Source organism: Scomber scombrus, chromosome 16, assembly GCF_963691925.1.
Source record: "Scomber scombrus chromosome 16, fScoSco1.1, whole genome shotgun sequence".
NCBI lineage: Eukaryota > Metazoa > Chordata > Actinopteri > Scombriformes > Scombridae > Scomber > Scomber scombrus.
Window position 1 is genome coordinate 12,926,245 of NC_084985.1, and position 17,965 is coordinate 12,944,209.

Consider the following 17,965-nt stretch of genomic DNA (forward strand, 5'->3'; position numbering starts at 1 on the left):
CTCTCACTCTGAATTCAAACTATAAAAAAAGATGATCAAGGCTCGTTGATATCCACAGACTATGCATAATTTATGTGGCTGGTACAAAATACCATTCTGTTGCAGTTCTGTTCATTCACTCGACTAATTCATTGAAATAAAGAGTCCCAAAGGGTTACCCGTGTAATCAAGCCTAATCCCAGATTGATTTGAAAGCAGTGGAAGACAGAAAGCCGGAGAAATCTGGGAAAGCTCTGTCACAGGAGGAAGACTGCGGGAAGCTGCGGGGTGATCGGAAGAAAGTGTTTAAAGCTCCGGTTTCAAATGGCAGGATAATAAAATAGGTCTGGGAAAAATGTTGACAGTTAACAAAAGAATAAAGGGTGATGATAGTTTCAGCTACTCTCAAATTAATTCACATTATCTGCCCCTTTTGATTATAATTATTTATATATTAAATTTAGCTGATACATCTTAAAGCTCTGCTCTTTCTGCTTGCTTGTGTGTATTTATGTATTCTGGGACTACTGAAGCTGTGCACTGTCTCTGGAAGAAAGAGAGTACAAAGAGGAGAGCTGAGATTCCAGGATAGTGCAAAGACAGGAACAGTGGGCTAAAGAAAGCACATGGTTGATTATGAGAACAAGATGTGAAACAATACAAGCAGTGATAGAAAAAAAGATGATTTCCTCTTTTTTTTGGTATGATTCATATACAAGACATACACGCTGTATTTTAGAGCCAAAAAGATGAACTGCAAGTAATGGCGGTGAAGGTGGGAATACTCAAGCGAAGCATTTTAAAAATTGATTTACTGGGATGTTTGTCTTTTGCTTCTCTTATTGTTTTAAAACTAGAAAAACTGCAGTTACTCATTTTTGCAGGAAACAACAGTTGGGATGGTTATTTTTTTTAAATAAAAATACAGTTTTTACCCCAAACAGTAAGCATCCGCTCCATGTAAATCCGCAATGTTAACCTGATCCGTGACCACCTTTCTCTTTCCATTAGTGGAGCAGTGGGGACAAATTATGGTCTCTGTCTTTGTCACAATTACCCTCTCGACACACTCTCCTCCACACTCACATGGCTACACAGCCGCTTCATACACGAAAGGACTTCTTGAGGAGCTTCACTGCATAATTATCCTTTCCCACGGACCCTGCAGCCTCAGCTTGTCCCAGTTTGACTAACACACAGCGTGCTGATGTTCTTCTTTGTACCATCTCTGTCACTACCAGACAAACAAAAATGATACTGAATCTAAAAAAGGTTTGAAGCATGATGATACTGAACCAAAAAGAAAAATCAACATATTACTTTCTCTGCACTAATTCTATTTTAATCAAAGAACTATTTTAACAGAGATTAATTCAAATAAGATTTGGTCAGTCAATGTTTTTCCTCGCTTGTTGTTCTCTCCTCTCATCAATTGTCTTTAACAAAAGATAAATAATGCAGATAATAAGTTCAGCAACACTATTTGTGGTGTTGTGTTTCGACTCCGGTACAGGAATGTGTATCTCAAGTATCGTAGGTCATCAAGCTCCATCTACTGACAACATTTGGCCAATAAAATCAAAGGTAAAATGCACACAACATAACATGATACATCCATGTATTCATCGTTTAGCTTTTTTTTCCCCATTCTTGAGAAACACTGTTTACTTAAACAGGAATGTTTCATCATCCCTCTCTTTAGATTTAAAAAAATAACTAACGATATAATCACCCTTTTATGCAATAGCTATATGTACTATATTTATATTTCAATTTCTTCATGAGATGACAAAAAACATGTATAATTTAGTCTAGCACTTGCAATCCTAATTGTTTTCGCATCTTTTTCAATGTATAATTTGATTGTTAACTCATTCATTTTCCTTGGGACAAACTACATGAAAAATGCAGCATAGTGTTTGTATAAATTTGGATTGCAGCTGTATTTACAATCCAACCTACATCTACAAGACAAACATTGAACTTGTGGTTGGTTATGGTGTGTGTTTATATCTTTCTGAGTCACTTTAGTTTGATCTTCTAATTCACTTTATTTATGAATATGTGTGTGTTGACGTGTATTTTGCAATGCTTCAATTTTAAAAAAAGAAAAGAAAAAAACTTTTGTTTGCCACACTGATCTTATGATTCTGCATGGGGTCCACACTGACAAAGCAGTTCAACTGAACAAGTCAGAGTAGAAAGAAATTCAGAGGTCAGCTGGTGCCATCTACTGCTCTCCTATGGCCAATACAATGAAATGCACCGAGAGCTCTTCTATAGTCATCCACCATACAACTGGGATTATAAAAATAAGATAAAAGAAACTTAATTTGTGGAATATAATCAGAATGTTTTGAATATGGACAAACTAATCCTCAAGCTGCATGTAATACTGTGACTCAGGATTTGATCATTTGACTAAAATTTCTGCTTTTTATTCTAAAGAAAAGTTTTGACTGTCACACATTTTGCATCTGACAATGTGCTCTATTCTCAATGAATATATTATTGGATGTTTATAGTAAGTGCAGTATATACACTCATATTCCAGACCTAATGTATTGGTGGCACCATCAAGGCAGACAGTACTGGCAAAGGAATATTAAACTCCAAGCTCAAAGCCAGTTTCACGGGTCAACTGGCTCTATCCGCTGATCACACACAGGAAGGTAAAAGAAAATCAAAGGCATCTGCACACATCAAACACTGTGAATATTATCAGAACTCATTCTTAGATTTTATGATCTTGATTTTTTAAATTAATATGTTCATATTTGGAGCACAGATAACAGAGAACTGCTTTAGTTTGACTGAGAGATGAAGAGTGCTGATCTTCATCTAGGCTCTAGCACAAGTACATAGTTTCTGAAAACTGAACCATCAGGAAAGAAGAACATTGTAATAAACTGAAATTCTGGTATTAAAAAACTGTTTTGGTTTGGCATTTCATTTCCTGCCTTTGTTGTTCTGGGTGAAAAATATTTTGTTGCAAAATCACTAACCTTAATTTTTTCATCAATGTTTCAAATGCATTCATGTAAAGTAACACGTCAACACAGACTGACTGAACTGCTCAAGTAGAAGTTACAGAGGTCAGATGGCTCCATCTAGTGGCCATATAACGCAAATAACTGCAAAAAGTACACCCCATATAAGTGTCCCCATTACCCTACTCACTGACCAATATTCAAAACACACAAGTTTTAGGTCACACTGCACAAAAATACAAGATTTTACAGGTGTGTATGCTTGAGGCTGAAGACTAGAACAAAAGAAGCGAGAAAATAAATAACCACAGAATAAGACTGAAAAGAATCACGGAAAAGCCTTTTGATATCCTTGATAAAATATTTAAGACTGAGATTAAAATACTCATTACACAACAATAGTGAGACTCAACACTATTGTTGAGTGTTGAGCACCAAAGTTAATTACTACCACTAGGACACACCGTCACAGACGTCTCAATTATAATTTTACGGGGAAAAATAGCGTTTAAAAAAGAAAAAAAAAACAAACAAGAAATTAGAGCACCAACTATGAATTGTGTGTTTGACAACTAGCAAGAAATAGCAACAAACCAAACTTTAGCCATTAGCAGGGGGCGACCGTTTTGGTGTCAAAAGGACTTCCGTCTCTATACAAGTCAATGGAGAATTCACCAACTTCTCACCTGATTTATAACCTCAGTAAACGTTTTCCAAATGTGTTTATGGTCTCAATCGCTAGTTTAAAGCCTTCTTCAATGCAGTATGATGTTCATTTGTGAAATTGTGGCCTCCCTGATTTTATATTTGACGATAAAGCAGGGTATGCATTAGGGCGTGGCTACTTTGTGATTGACAGGTTGATTGGTTCACAGGTTCAGGAGGGCGCCTCATGCTCCTCCTGATGCCCATATAAGTCGAATCCGTGTTTTTTTTTACCCAGCATGCACCTGAAATTTTCAAGATGGCGCTGCTCAGATCCGATACTATTCGCTTCCAAGCAGCAGTCCGCAAACCAATGGGTGACGTCACGGATGTTACGTCCATTTTATATACAGTCTATGCGTTTACCATCCAAAACAACCAAAAATTGTGTCCCCAAATGAAATAATGTTGTATGGATTATGAATACAATTTATTTTATTTTGAACTTTATATCATTTCTCTGTCTTTGTGCTAAATAAGCAAGGCTTTATACTTGTTCCTGTCATCAGCTTAAGAAACAGCAAAGAAACAGCTGTTCGGCTGTGGCTCAGGAGGTAGGTCGTCCTCCAATTGGAAGATTGTCGGTTCGAGTCCCGGCTCCTCCAGTTTACATGTTGATGTGTCCATGGGCAAGACACTTAACCCCTAATTGCTCCCGTTGCTGTGCCAACGTGAATCCTGATGTGCAGGTTGGCACCCTGCGTGGAAGCTGCCTGCCATCAGTGTATGAATGTGTGTGAATGGGGTGAATGAGTTGTAGTGTAAAGCGCTTTGAGTGGTTGAAAAGACTAGAAAGGTGCTATATAAGTACAGTCCATTTACCATTTAAAGAGTTAAAAATGGAGAAAATCATAACATTATTTAATAGCTTTTCTGGAACTTTAAATCATATCATTTCATCTGTAGATGGAGTTTGCCCATTGTTCATGGAGCTGCAGTATTTTAAAGGCCATTTTAGGGATGGGCATTGCAAACTAGGCTAAATGCTGTGATATGTGGTGGAAACAAATAAATGTATAATTTATTAAATACATTTCCATTTTTTTCAGGCCTCTTTTCTATGTTGAAGCAGATCATGTGGTACAATTAAAAGCACCTGAATAACTACTAAATGGACTTTGAAGAATGAACCTCAGGTAAAAAATTAATTAGTAAATAAATAAGTTAATACAGTTATATGTATTGTCCCCATGAGGAAATCTACACAGTGCATCATGTGCACTTCCAAAACAGACAGACAGACAGACAGACAGACAGACAGACAGACAGACAGACAGACAGACAGACAGACAGACAGACAGACAGACAGACAGACAGATAGATAGATAGATAGATAGATAGATAGACAGACAGACAGATAGACAGATAGATAGATAGATAGATAGATAGATAGATAGATAGATAGATAGATAGATAGATAGATAGATAGATAGATAGATAGATAGATAGATAGATAGATAGATAGATAGATAGATAGATAGATAGATAGATTCATTCTTACATACATACATACATACATACATACATACATACATACATACATACATACATACATACATACATACATACATACATACATACATACATACATACATACATACATACATACATACATACATACATACATACATACATACATACATACATACATATCAAAAAGTTGTTTTGAATAACAACAATAATTATTTAAAAAGTTATAAAAGTTGGTTGCCCATTTTAGTAACAGAGCTAAATTGAAACATCAATTCAAAAGTGACAAATGTAGAAACTGTCAGTGGTTACTAGTCCAGTTGTCTTCTCTGTAATTAGACAGAACCTATTAAAACACAGAAAAATCTATAGTTGAAGAAACAGTCTGGTGTTACAGAATGGAATTGAAAATAATGTACAGCATTTAAAGGAAACTTAAAGATCCCCTCCAGAAATGTATTAAGAATATAAATACTCTGCTAGGAACAATAATAACTGTCTCAAACAAAATGTCTAATTACCACATTGAAAATCTTTAAAATGGCATCTGCTTCTTATCAACAAATCCAAAATCTATGAATATGCAAATATTTGTAATTCACAGTGTATATGCACTGAATCTTCAAGTTTATGTATCAAACTTGTGTAAGTTAAATATATTGGACCAGGATTGGCTCTGAAACTACAGTATTAGTGATATCTCAAATCATTCTCATAGACCCACCCCTAAAAATTGGATATTAAATGAGCACAGAGAAACTTTCCCCCTTCAGCAGACAAATGTGAAAACAGCCTTCTAGTGTCAAACTATGCACATACATTGTTGAGTCGAGCTCAAACATCCAACTGAGGGAACAAGAAGCAAAACATAAATCTAAGTGGAGGGGGACTTTAACCTCAATTAGTTTTGAGGATTTGAATCTTGTGAAGACCAACAATTTATCTTGTGCACAAATCAACATGCTCATTTGTTTTGCAAAACTGTGTCCATAACAAGGCGGTCACAAAAGACAAGAGGTAAATGTCAGGAGACAAGTTAATGTTGTTGCATTCTTACTGGTTGCCAAGTTGTTCTTGTTAGCGTTTGTCCATATCCACTGTGTAGTCTGTTATCCCATGGTGATGCTGCATAAACTCAATTAATTCACAGAATAAATAAGACATTAATTAGAATGTGACCTCAGCTGTCTGGATCCCTTGTTGATCAGTGGCCTTAATCTATTTAGTGAAGAAACATTTTAGTCTCCTAAAATGGCACAAGGACGGGCGGTCCCATTGTTTACTGAGTTATATGTCACTGATTAAAGTCGTGATAGGTGTTGAGCTGGCTTGTTAACAAAAGAATGTGTCGCTTTAGTGTGGTTTTAGGAATTTGAGGAACAGAACAGTGCCTTGCTCACCAATTTTAAAACGGTTAGTGCTGATTCACATGCAATGCTTGTTTAAATTGATGGATCATTTGGAGTTATTGATCAGGCTGAAACATTTCTGGGGAGCTAAAAAGAGCTAAGACATAAGCACATTTCACTTCAGATGTAGCTATTCGTCTTCAGGGACGACCAGGAGCTGCAGATAGTGAAATAAAAAAACCCAGACATGCACCTCTAAACTGTAGTAAAATCTCATGTCTTTTAGTATCTGTTCAGGTTACATGCAACATGAAAACTCTGCATCTAGCTCTGTAGCAGAAAGCCAGACCAGCAGTCACAGGTGCAGCAGCAGAAATAATGTTGCATTCGCAGTGATAAGGACTTCCACAGGGAACGAATGGACGCAGTTTAGGGAGTTCATCTCAAGGTGAGATAGCTGCACCATTATTTATATAGTTTGTGTCTGCAGTATTTCCCCTGCAAGGCAGATCCTGACTTTGAAAATTAGTTTTCCGGTCACATTTGAACATCACATGATATGTATAATCTCTAGTTTGTGCACTTTTATGTGTTCACTAAAAAATGATAGTAGGTTCAGGGGTTTAAATGTACACTGACAGTAAGATGCATTTGAATACAATGTTTAGTTTTACTGTTTTTAATCAACCTAAATGGTCACAACACATCAATATGCAGGAAGTAAAGAGACAATAAAGACAGGCACATTTTTATACAAAAGCGATTAGCCTTTTTTAATCTTACATTGCATTGAAAATTTACATAATAGATTCATACATTTTACAAATAATTTCATCATAAAAATATATTTCTGTACAAAACACTTTTTTATTCTATATTTCATCTTTTTTTTTCAAATGGTGAATATTTCCAATGTCCCCAGGCAGGAACGGCTTTAAGTCTTTCAAATCACATGGGTCTTATTGCGGTCAGTCAGTAGGAAAAGCCTGTGGCAAAATAGACTGAAGCTTAGAAAAAAATGACTTCTGATGAAGGGGAGGACCGGAGCAAGTGTGTGTTTGTGTGTTTGTGTGTGTGTGTGTGTGTGTGTGTGTGTGTGTGCATGTGTGTTTTTCTTCTTTTTTTTTTAAAGAGCTCGTGTGGATGATAGGGTTGAGGGGAGCTGGGGGGAGTCCCATGGTTTTTGGTAGGCACTGTATCAGATCCATACCGAAAAACAACAACAACAGCAACGACGACAACAACAGCAGCAGCAACAATCAATCCAAAGTGTAATAAGAAATAATGTCACCATAGCGATGCAGTGCAGGACAGTCGCAGCGTGGATAAACAAGGGGAACCGTAGCTACCGTTGCTTTTAAATCAGTAATGACTCTAAAAGGAGTTTTCTGTCAGCTGGTTTCAGTCAGCGCCTGTGGTCACGACAGCGGGGGGTTCTTAAAACAAAGTCAATGTTCTTGCTCACCCTGGCACCCAGACTCATTAAAAACAACTAGTATTCATCATGTGTTGGGACACAAACTCAATCTCTTGAATCCCTCACTCCTTAAACCAGGCTCTTTAGAAGAAAAGTACTTTTTTTGTTTTTAAATGGGGACCAAAGCTGAAAAACAGTGAGTCATGCTCATTGATATATGTATTCCTGTCATGTGGGGACCAATTAATATAGGTACAATATATGGTGCATTTTCAGGCCCAACCCTTACGATAAGAAACTACTATGGATGTTATGTGCACTCATATCCAACATCTTCTCTCAGCAGTGGTTTATCGATGGCATATGAAACGGTCAGAGAAGCCAAAAGCTTGTGCAACAACGGCTTCCTGTGGCTGATGAGTAAAATACAGTGAAGGTTGCCAGCTATAAACATTTTTTATCAGAGTTGGTAGCAGGCCAGATCTGAAAAACAGCTACCAGCCAAGGAACAGTGAGCTGAGATTAAAAGGCTATATATTTATGAAATAAAAATAAGCATTCAGTGCGAGGGGAAATAACAAATATCAGTGGCCTTGGTTATATGTTTGAATTTACGCTGTTGTCAACTTGAAAACCTTGAAGATCTTTTCCCAAATCATTAGTTCATCTTAAAGCTTCAGTGTCTCTGAAATAAATTATGTTCAAGGACCTTTAGAGCCATTGAAATGCAATGTGCACATGCAAAATACTGCACAAGAGTTATTAAGATCTATATGTTATTGCACCACACACAAGTGTATGATAGTTCCTAAGTGCCAAAAAGAGTACAAACTCCTTCTTCACATTAAAGATTTGTAAATTGAGTATGCCAATTTATAATTGATGTGGACTCCAGTACAATGTCAAATCTGAATCATTTGAAATGTCTCAGTTACCATGATTTCAGACATTTCAGATTGATTTGTGAAACAAAACGCTATTTTGACAGAGGTACCAACCTGAGCACCAACACTCAGTGGTATAAAACCCGGAGCTGAACTTGGGGTGATGATCCTTTGAAGATTAACACATCTTTGAGGTTTGAAGACCTTATAAGGTTACAACCTGTATGCTTTGCAAGTAAACTGGGTCATAATTTTAGTAACATTTCACAAAGAAACCCATGAACATCCTAAAAGCCACTCTTTCCAAACCAAATTCATCATTCATGACACTTTTTACCCATCAGTATAAGACATAACAACTGGCATGTCGATACACAACGCACATTTTCTACATGGGTCAAAACATGTTATGTGGTCCATCATCCACAGACTACATGTTGGGCAGTTCACCAGCAGTAATTATCTTTACCATTACTATTATATCTTTTTTACAGTGCTTGCTTGAGATTGATTAACTTCAACCATAGTCAGAGCTGGATGAGAGTTTGGCCATATATTATCAAAACAGTGGATGGACTGGGCTTTCTTTGAGTTTTGACGTGAACATATCTCTGGCTTCATATTATCAGTTAAGTAAGAAAAAAGTGATGTTATTCCATCTGATTGTTAAATTATAAGTTATAGATGACACCATTATGCATCTGCAGTGATCAGCAACTGTAGTGAAGGGGCAGAAAAATAATGGCAACCACAGCAGAAACTCCATCTATTAATGATTATAGAATAACCAGAATTTTCCCCCCAGGGATCAATAAAGGCTCATTGTATCTTATCTTAGAAATCTGCCATGTGTAATGAATGTGTGATGAAACATTAACTTGAAACAGCATGATTGTTGCTGGCAAACCTTGCATCTCAACAATAATGACAACAACAATACCACCGACACTTATCATGATTGCCTCTGTGGGAAAGACAGTGAAGGTGTGAGGAACGTCACGTTACACAAGAAATTAAAATAAAACCAATTTCGTGTCACAAAGGAAACAAAAATATTGTTTGTGACTTCTGTGAACAGCACATAATTGTAATATCTGATATTTATTTCTTTTTTTCCCCTAAAAACTCTCTGCTATAATCTGTCTTTCCCCTTCAGCCCCTCCCCTGTGGTAAATATATAGCACAAAAATATAGGTGGTGAAGGCTCCCGAATATATATGCAATAGATTTACAGATCAGAAGATTCTGCAGCAATAACAAAGAAAGGAGAGAAGCACTCGCAGAGTGCAGAATTACAGTGGAACAGTGTCCACAATCATAGGGTTATAACCCTGTTTGTCTGTCTTTTAGTCTTTCTGTCAATGTATGTCTGTGTCTCCTGTCTATCAGCCTGTCTGTGTTTAGTTTGTGTGTAAGCCTGTTAATCTGTGTTTAACCTGTCTATCTGTCTGTGGAGTGGAGACACTGGACGTCTGCAACAGTCTTAAGACCCTGCTTGTCTTCTTGAATGTGTCTATCATTTTTTGTGTTTAACTATGGGTTTTTTTGTCTCTTAATGTCACCTGTCTGCTCTCTGCATCTTTAGATTTTCGTGAATGTGTGCACCTGTCATCTTTTTATGTTTGTCACTCAATCCTGTCAGTGTCTCTGTCTGTGTAACCTTTCGATGTGTCCATCTCTCAGTGGGTAGACAGGTAGTGTTCCTGTAGAATGTGCTTTAGTGCCAGAGCTTTCTCTGTTTCTCAAAGTATTTTTCCTTTGTTAGTCCATCAGAGTCCTCTGTTTCCATTCAGCTTCTTTCTCATCAGAATCCATTGAAATTCACAGGATCCGGAACATCTTTCCTCAAGGCCCTATTCTGTCTGATCTGATTTGTTATACAGAGAGAAGGCCAACCTTTCTCAGCAGTTGATTTCAGATTAGACAGGCTCTGATTTGCTGTGTTGGGATTTCAAGATCTCATCTTTTCTTTTCATGACACCCTCACTCTCCTTCCAGTTCAGTTAGGGGTTCACTCCAACTCCTCAGCCACTTCTCTTATCCACTGGATGTGAAGGAGCAGTTTATCCATTAGATGAGTCAGTTTCTTCTCATCTGTTCTATTAGTGCTAGCTCCCCTTTAGACTCCTTTTAGTTTTGCTTTGCTCTAATCCCAGTTCAGTTAGGATTATAGCTCCGTCTCCAGGGCTCCCCCTTATCCTTTGCTTAGGAGTTACTCCCTTTTCAAAGCAACTTTTGCTACTGTCTGCTAGCATTAGCCGTCTAAGATTCCATTTTAATAGAAAAAGACAAGAGACTGGTAATAGCAGTCTCTGGTTATCATGGAGAGAGGAGGTTGTCCTCTCTGGTTGGTAAAGTGTTATACTCCGTGGTCATTGTAGAAATTTTAGAGGTTCCTGCTCACAACTAGTCAGTTTCTAGTTTACTTATGGTTTGCTGGTAACAGTGTCTGTTACTGTCAAGTGTTGAACTCAGATAAACAGCATTCTTTGCTTCACAGTGTCTTTTGTGACATCCCACTCTCTCAGTAGCCATTTTGCTTCTGTGTTCCTCACAGCAAGTATTGGTTCAGTACAGTTGGGGAGACAACATGGTACAAATGAAATCAACCCAGTTTTGTAGTGCAGTTTATCTTTATGATGTATAACCATGGCCAGAACACTGATAATGTGCTCTCGTTCTCCCCAGGCAAGGACTAACGGTCACAGAGCGGAGAGTGGGTCCTTCTCTCCAAAGCTCTGTGTGAAATACAAAATTGGCACTGGGTTACGGTGACACGACAGTATATATTCGACTAGCAGGTCATGGCTTTATCATTATTACTAGTATTAAGGACAGTGAGTGGGATTAAATAAGAGGCCAAAGTGTACTAGCTGTGTTTGGTTTATAATCAAATTATGAACGATCCTTGACCACTACGACTTTGGGTTTTCATCCTTTTCTTGATGTCACATCTCACTTTGAGTTAACATTGGTTGTGTTGCAACCATCAAATATAGCAAATTCAGTTGTGGATACAAAATGCCGGGAGTGAAAGGAACCAAAGCCAAGTTTTGGTTTCAGGTGGATAGTTTTCCCTCGACTGGGCAAGATGAGGTTTCTGAACTGGGACTGAAGGTCTTTTGTAATTAATGTATAGACCATGCTGCTGACGATGTTGAGGTTTGAGTCGAAGCATACGGCTTTCCCCCTCCACAACCTTGTACCAATTGTGGTCCCATTAGATATCTGAGTCATTAAGTTCAAGTGAGGATAATCAATCCTCAGACCATGGTGCAGACAGTATTTAGATTTGGATCGAATCTAACAGCCTTCCCTTCCACTGCCTTGGCATTGGTGTTGTACATGGGATTCTCAAAGGCAGCCTGGCCATTGTTGTTTTCATGGACTGAGCAGCCTGTGTACTGTGTTTTTGGTGTGGTTCTGTGAAGAAGAAGAAAAAACAGAACAGCAAATATAAATACAGCGTTAGAATGATAAAACTGCTCTTATTGTCTGTTAATATTATCATAACTGGTGAACAATAGCTATGGGGAGCCTTGGGAGTGGAAGAATAGTAAACAACTTTTAAGAAGGATTAGAAGGAGTGTTCTGCTTATAGAAAGCCTTAGTGAGATTCCAATCAGCCCATCCAAAACTAATTCCTTCAGCAAGCTTTTTTTTGAGATATTACCAGCAGAACAGGAGACATTTGCATCTGTTAACAATGACAACACCAGTCAATTGTGCTTAAACCACATGTCTGAAAAATCCAATTTACAACCTGCTAAACTGAATTGTTTTGCAGCATAGTTTGCAATAGGCAATGACTTAACTGTCTCCTAGCATCTAAACAACCAAACGACCAGGGCAGTGTTTTTTTTTTTTTCATGAAATATGACAGCTGCCTTTGTACGTCTTGTATGACAGTACAAAAAACACAAGTGATGTAAATTAAATGACAGGAACACATTTTTTTTCCTATTGCTGAAGAACAGACATGACTTAAATGCAATTCATGTAAGTTTTTTTTTTTTAGCACACCTTTGTTTGTAGAGATAGAAGCCAAAGCCAGTGAAGATTAGAGCGAAGAAAGGCACCAGAATTGCGATAGCCACAGAACTGCTGTTGGTACCAAGCTGAGGCGGTGGCGAGTTCTGACTCTCCGACATATTGAGACCTGTTGCATACAAAGAAATGAATTGTCATTGGCCACACAACTGGTCAGGATCATATGATGAAACGACTGAGAATTATTTATCTATTATAAGCAAAATTATGATCATATTATTTTTGGAAAAATAAAAAACTAAGTTCTGTTGCATGCTTGAAAGGAGGTCTTCCTAAGTGGCAAAGTCTAAACAGAACTGGCATTTCTCTCCACAGCAGCTGCAAGTCAGATCTTGTCAACAGTGGATGCTGGAAGATCACCATTATTTTCTCTTCTCAGAATTTTCAGTTGAGCTGAGACTTATAATATAGAGAAAGCTGGTCAGATTGCGTTAAATTTCTTCTTAATCCCAAAATAATGAGCCTACTATAGGTGTCATTTGCTTTGGCTTATTTGCTGATTTTGGCATCTGTGCAGATCAGTTACTGATTACCTAAAGTAAATGACTCCTTTCAATTAAATTTGATTGCAATGGAAGATGCTGACTGATAGGGCTTAGCCCTTTTAAGATGAATTCAAGTGTGGAGAGCAGCTTTTGCAAAGTGAGAATCTATCCAGCACAAGGCTGACTCAGTGTGGGCAGTTAAGTCACTGTTGCCAGCAAAAAGGAGTTCTCTGATCAATTACTCCATCATTGCAATTCTCACAAGCAGTTCATGAGATTTTCACATCTCATTATTATCATTTACAGTCAAAGCTGACTTAACACAAACATGCAATATTTGGAGCTGTTACTAAACCTAACACAGAATTACCCAGTCTTTGAAGTCCAAACTGTCCATAGTCTTTTCCCTGAATGAAACCTTGGAACACGTAACTAGAACCATCAGGCTCTGCTGATACCTGGAGATGAAATGAAGAGATGACAAAGACAGGAGAGAAATAATGGTTGAGAAAAGGAAAGGAAGAAGAGAGAGATAATAACATTTTGTGTCAACACAGCAACATACAAATTCACGATATACTTCTGAATTTTTCTTATTCTATTGCTGAAATATCTGATAAGCAAACAACATCAGATTTACATATGTTTACACACTTGGGCAAAAAAAAACTTATTGAGCATTTTGCTGTAAATTGTGAGTGATCCAGTTTTTCTGCAAAGATTTTTAGACCAGCTGGTGCTGCAACACTGCAGATACCCTGTGACGAATATTTACTGAATGCATCAGTGCAATGTAAAGAATTAGGCATGATAAGGGAAAAAAGTGATTTGTACAAGAACCTAGAAAAATGAAGCAGATGACCAGCTCACAGAAGGTAATCATTGTAGTGATTTTCTGAACAAATAAGATATGTGAAATGAACTACACTCTCCCAGTTGTGGAGCAGTGACTGTCTCACTCTCAATTTGTCTGTTCAGTCAATCAGAGAGATAACTGAATAGCACTGAATATGTTTGTCCGGTAGTTTTGATGACGGAATTAAATTAAGTTGATTCCTTTATGTCCACTGAGACTTACAAATCCATCCATGGTCCAGGAGTCATCTATGATTTTGGCTGGAGAGATGGCTGAATCCTTCAGCTGGTTTCCCTGGTTCACATAGTTCACCTGGTACATCAGCAGGAGCAGCCTGGCCTCAGAAGCCTTATACACTCCTGGAGAGGACATCAAAAACATATGGTTTATAATATCCCAGGGAATATAAATGCTAGCCTACTGCAGAACATTACTATATATAAGAATGTGTTCTTTTTTCCACTGGTGCATCACGTTGTGAATACAATATCAGTATCCAATGGGAAATTATAAAAAACAGAAGAGAGAAACATGTTTTGAGACAAAAAAAACCCAACAACATTACAGTATGTACAGAAGAATCAGTAAAATTAGTATAAAATTGGGAGAGTGTAAAACTTTAAAACCATGTATAGATCAAAACGGTCTCAACACCTTACTCCTTGTAAAATCACATTGCTTTTTAAAAAAAACATTCTTCATTGTTGATATAAGGGTTAAGAAATGCACAAACACTAGATTCATATTAGAAAATCCACAGATAACAAATACTGATACTGGATATCGATCCAATACTAACTAATAGCTGGATATGGTATCGGTGACAATCGGCCAATCTGGTATTAGAACACAGTAAATGTATGTCTGTGTATTTATTTTTTTAACATTTTATTTTATACATTTAGAAAAGCAACATTTAAGTCTATTCTGATTTTGCCTTAAACATAAAAGAATGATCCAGTTTCATTCACACAGTGAGGCATACAGCTTATTAATTAAACACTGGTATTGAACTGGTGCTTGGTATTGGTTGATACCCAGGACCGTGAAATCGGTATTGGTATCAGGACTGAAAAGTGGGATCAGTACATCCTTAATTTATATCGATCCTATGATCTGAGGCTCAGAACAAAAGCACACAAGTATACTTCCCAAATTGTTGAACTATTCCTTCAAGTACAGTGCTTCAGTAAGGAAAAAAATGACATCTTAAGACAACATTGAAGTTAAATGCAACTTGGCACTGGCCTTTTGGTGACTGCATGAGTGCTGCTTTAGTTGCTACTGATCTAAAGACGCTCCTTTAAGCCAGAAGACAGATGTTAAAAGCCTGATAGCTGCATTTTTTTTGTTTTTTAATGTTAGTAATGTGTTAGTGCTATCTGCTACCAATTCTAGCTTCAACAGGATTTGTGTTTTAAAAGGGTCTTAACCCCCTGCTGATGTTGTTGTAGGACCCCAGGAGGTCTCTGTGTGAATAAGTGTATGTGTAGATGAGGGTTTGGGTGGGAAGTACAGTGACAAACATTTAAAAAGAAGCTGGCAGCTCTAGGGAGGGAGTGAACTTCATACAGCACTATTTTGACATAAAACAACACAGTGTGTGATACAAAGGGTCGAAAGTAGAAGCTTCATACTACACAGAATGTCTAACATACAGTGCTGTGCCATAAACATGACATGCAGTATGACCTTGCCATGTCTATTCATTTAAAGTTGAATATACATTATATACAGTATGTAGGGTATAATTAGGACAGATAATTAATTGCTGCATTGCAACATGCCTGATAGGAGCAGTTCCATGTTGCTGTTGCTAAGGGTAACATTGACCCTCCCTGTCGTGGAGTTGAAGCTGGTGATGCTCAGTGTCATAGGCTGCTTCCTCCCACGGTAATTATAGGATCCTTTCCATATGTAGTTAGGAGCAAAGACGTCATCTGGAACTAAAGAACAGAACAGAATGAAACAGACATGTAGGACGTGTGTTTAGTAAGTATCAGTAAAATCTTAATTAAATAAAAATAAATAAACAATCTTGCAAAATAAGTTCTAAAAAAATATAATGTGTGCCTTATTGCAATAAAGTACAATAAATACATGAATAGATAGGAGTGAAAGTGTTTTCCTTTGTATTTTCTATAGTTACATAGAGTTCACATGTAGCTTGAGACAGACTCTTTCGGTAGTTTAAAAAGCTATCTCCTGCTTTGATAGTTACAGAAACTTGCACATATTGCAGCTGTAAGGTTTCATGTGTAATGAAGAGTTAGATAAAATAAGAGAGACAAGATGAAATTGTATTGATCCCATAAAGGGAAATGTAAGCATTACAGCAGCAAGCCACAAGTAAAAATTGGGCAACATACACAACATATGAATGTCTATATAAACAATGTACACATATAAATAGCAGCCAAAAGTCTAAGACCTGATATGTAACTACTTCGAAGTGACAATTGCAAGAATATGTAGGAGCTGACAAGTGCAAGATTATGTAAAAGATGACAAGAATATGTCAGCGCAAACCCCGAGGTTGGGTGGTTCAGTGTGAGGAGATGAACTCAGTGTGAGTTACTGAACTCCAACAGAATAGAACAGATTACAACAGAGAAGAAAAAAACCAAGAAGCGAACAAAACTACAGCACAGAGAAGAGCGTAGAGAACATCACAGTAGCTAATTTACCTTTCTATGTGTAGTGAGGAAAAATAAATTATTCAGAACCATGATGGAATGGGGTAGAGTACAATAAAATCGACAAGAGTACATGAAGAACAACACTGTGGAAGCAGGAAAGAGCTGGGTGGAATGAAGCAGAGCAGATTATTAAACTACAGGAGACAAGACTAAACCAGAACGAAATAAAATGGACAAGAAAAGTCGAGAATAGACAAGGAATGACAGCCTGAAACAGACAAGACTGTAATAGAACTGACCATTAAGTTTTGGGCTGGGGGTTCCTGTTGCTGGTTTCACAGGTTTCTTCTTCTCTCCAGCTACACACAACAGAGATACAGAGGGTGAAAGACTTCTTAAAACATGAGCAGATTGTTGTGACACAGTATGAAAAGATATTAAAATGTTTAGCTAAGGTCCTAAGAAACCGGCTTATACAGGGTAGGTTGCACTTTATATTACCAAATTAGGCTGCAGTGCTGGTCACCATTAGTCGCACATCCCTATAATGAGCGGGAAGTGTGTTGAAAAGGGGTCACCAATGATAAATCTCTTTAATGATTATTTGTAGGCAGAGCAAGGCAATAAAGCTCTTGACAAATAATTGTAGTGCATCTTAGACTTGTTTTACGGACCAGTGCATGTAATTTAAGGGGATCTATTGGTAGAAATATAATACAATATTAATAAGTATGTTTTAATTGGTGTATAATCATCTGTAAATAAGAACTGTTGTATTTTTGCTACCTTAGATGAGCCCTTTATATCTACATAGGGAGTGGGTCCTCTTCTACAGAGCCCACCATGTTTCCACAGTAGCCCAGAATGGGCAAACACTGGCTCTAGAGAGCACCTTTGGCATTTTGTGTGAGGTTTGCAGCAGCCCTAAGTTCTCCTACATACTTTGAAGGGGAGGGGGAGGGGTATTCAGTTGGTTGCTATCTGCAATCACACCGCTAGATGTCACTCAATCCACCACACTGGTCCTTTAAGTGTGGCCTTCAAGTTTGACCATTTAAAATAGCTTCTATCATCGCTTCAAGATGCAGCCATTGTTACCAACAAGAAAGGCAAGCAAGCCAGAGGGTATGTGTCCTACAAT

The 17,965-nt window shown here is 37.5% G+C and overlaps 1 protein-coding gene across 1 annotated transcript in view; it reads right to left on the reverse strand.

The window, feature by feature from the left end:
• Positions 1-12,057: 12,057 nt before the first annotated feature.
• Positions 12,058-17,965, reverse strand: part of LOC133996982 (CUB and sushi domain-containing protein 3-like) — a 374,952-nt gene continuing 369,044 nt past the window's right edge. Inside the window, exons 67-72 of the mRNA XM_062436511.1 lie at positions 17,124-17,183; positions 15,973-16,131; positions 14,408-14,544; positions 13,700-13,787; positions 12,818-12,953; positions 12,058-12,217 (exon numbers count right to left, since the gene is read on the reverse strand). Of these exons, the coding sequence (XP_062292495.1) occupies positions 12,058-12,217; positions 12,818-12,953; positions 13,700-13,787; positions 14,408-14,544; positions 15,973-16,131; positions 17,124-17,183 (740 nt within the window). The remainder of the gene's footprint in view (positions 12,218-12,817; positions 12,954-13,699; positions 13,788-14,407; positions 14,545-15,972; positions 16,132-17,123; positions 17,184-17,965) is intronic.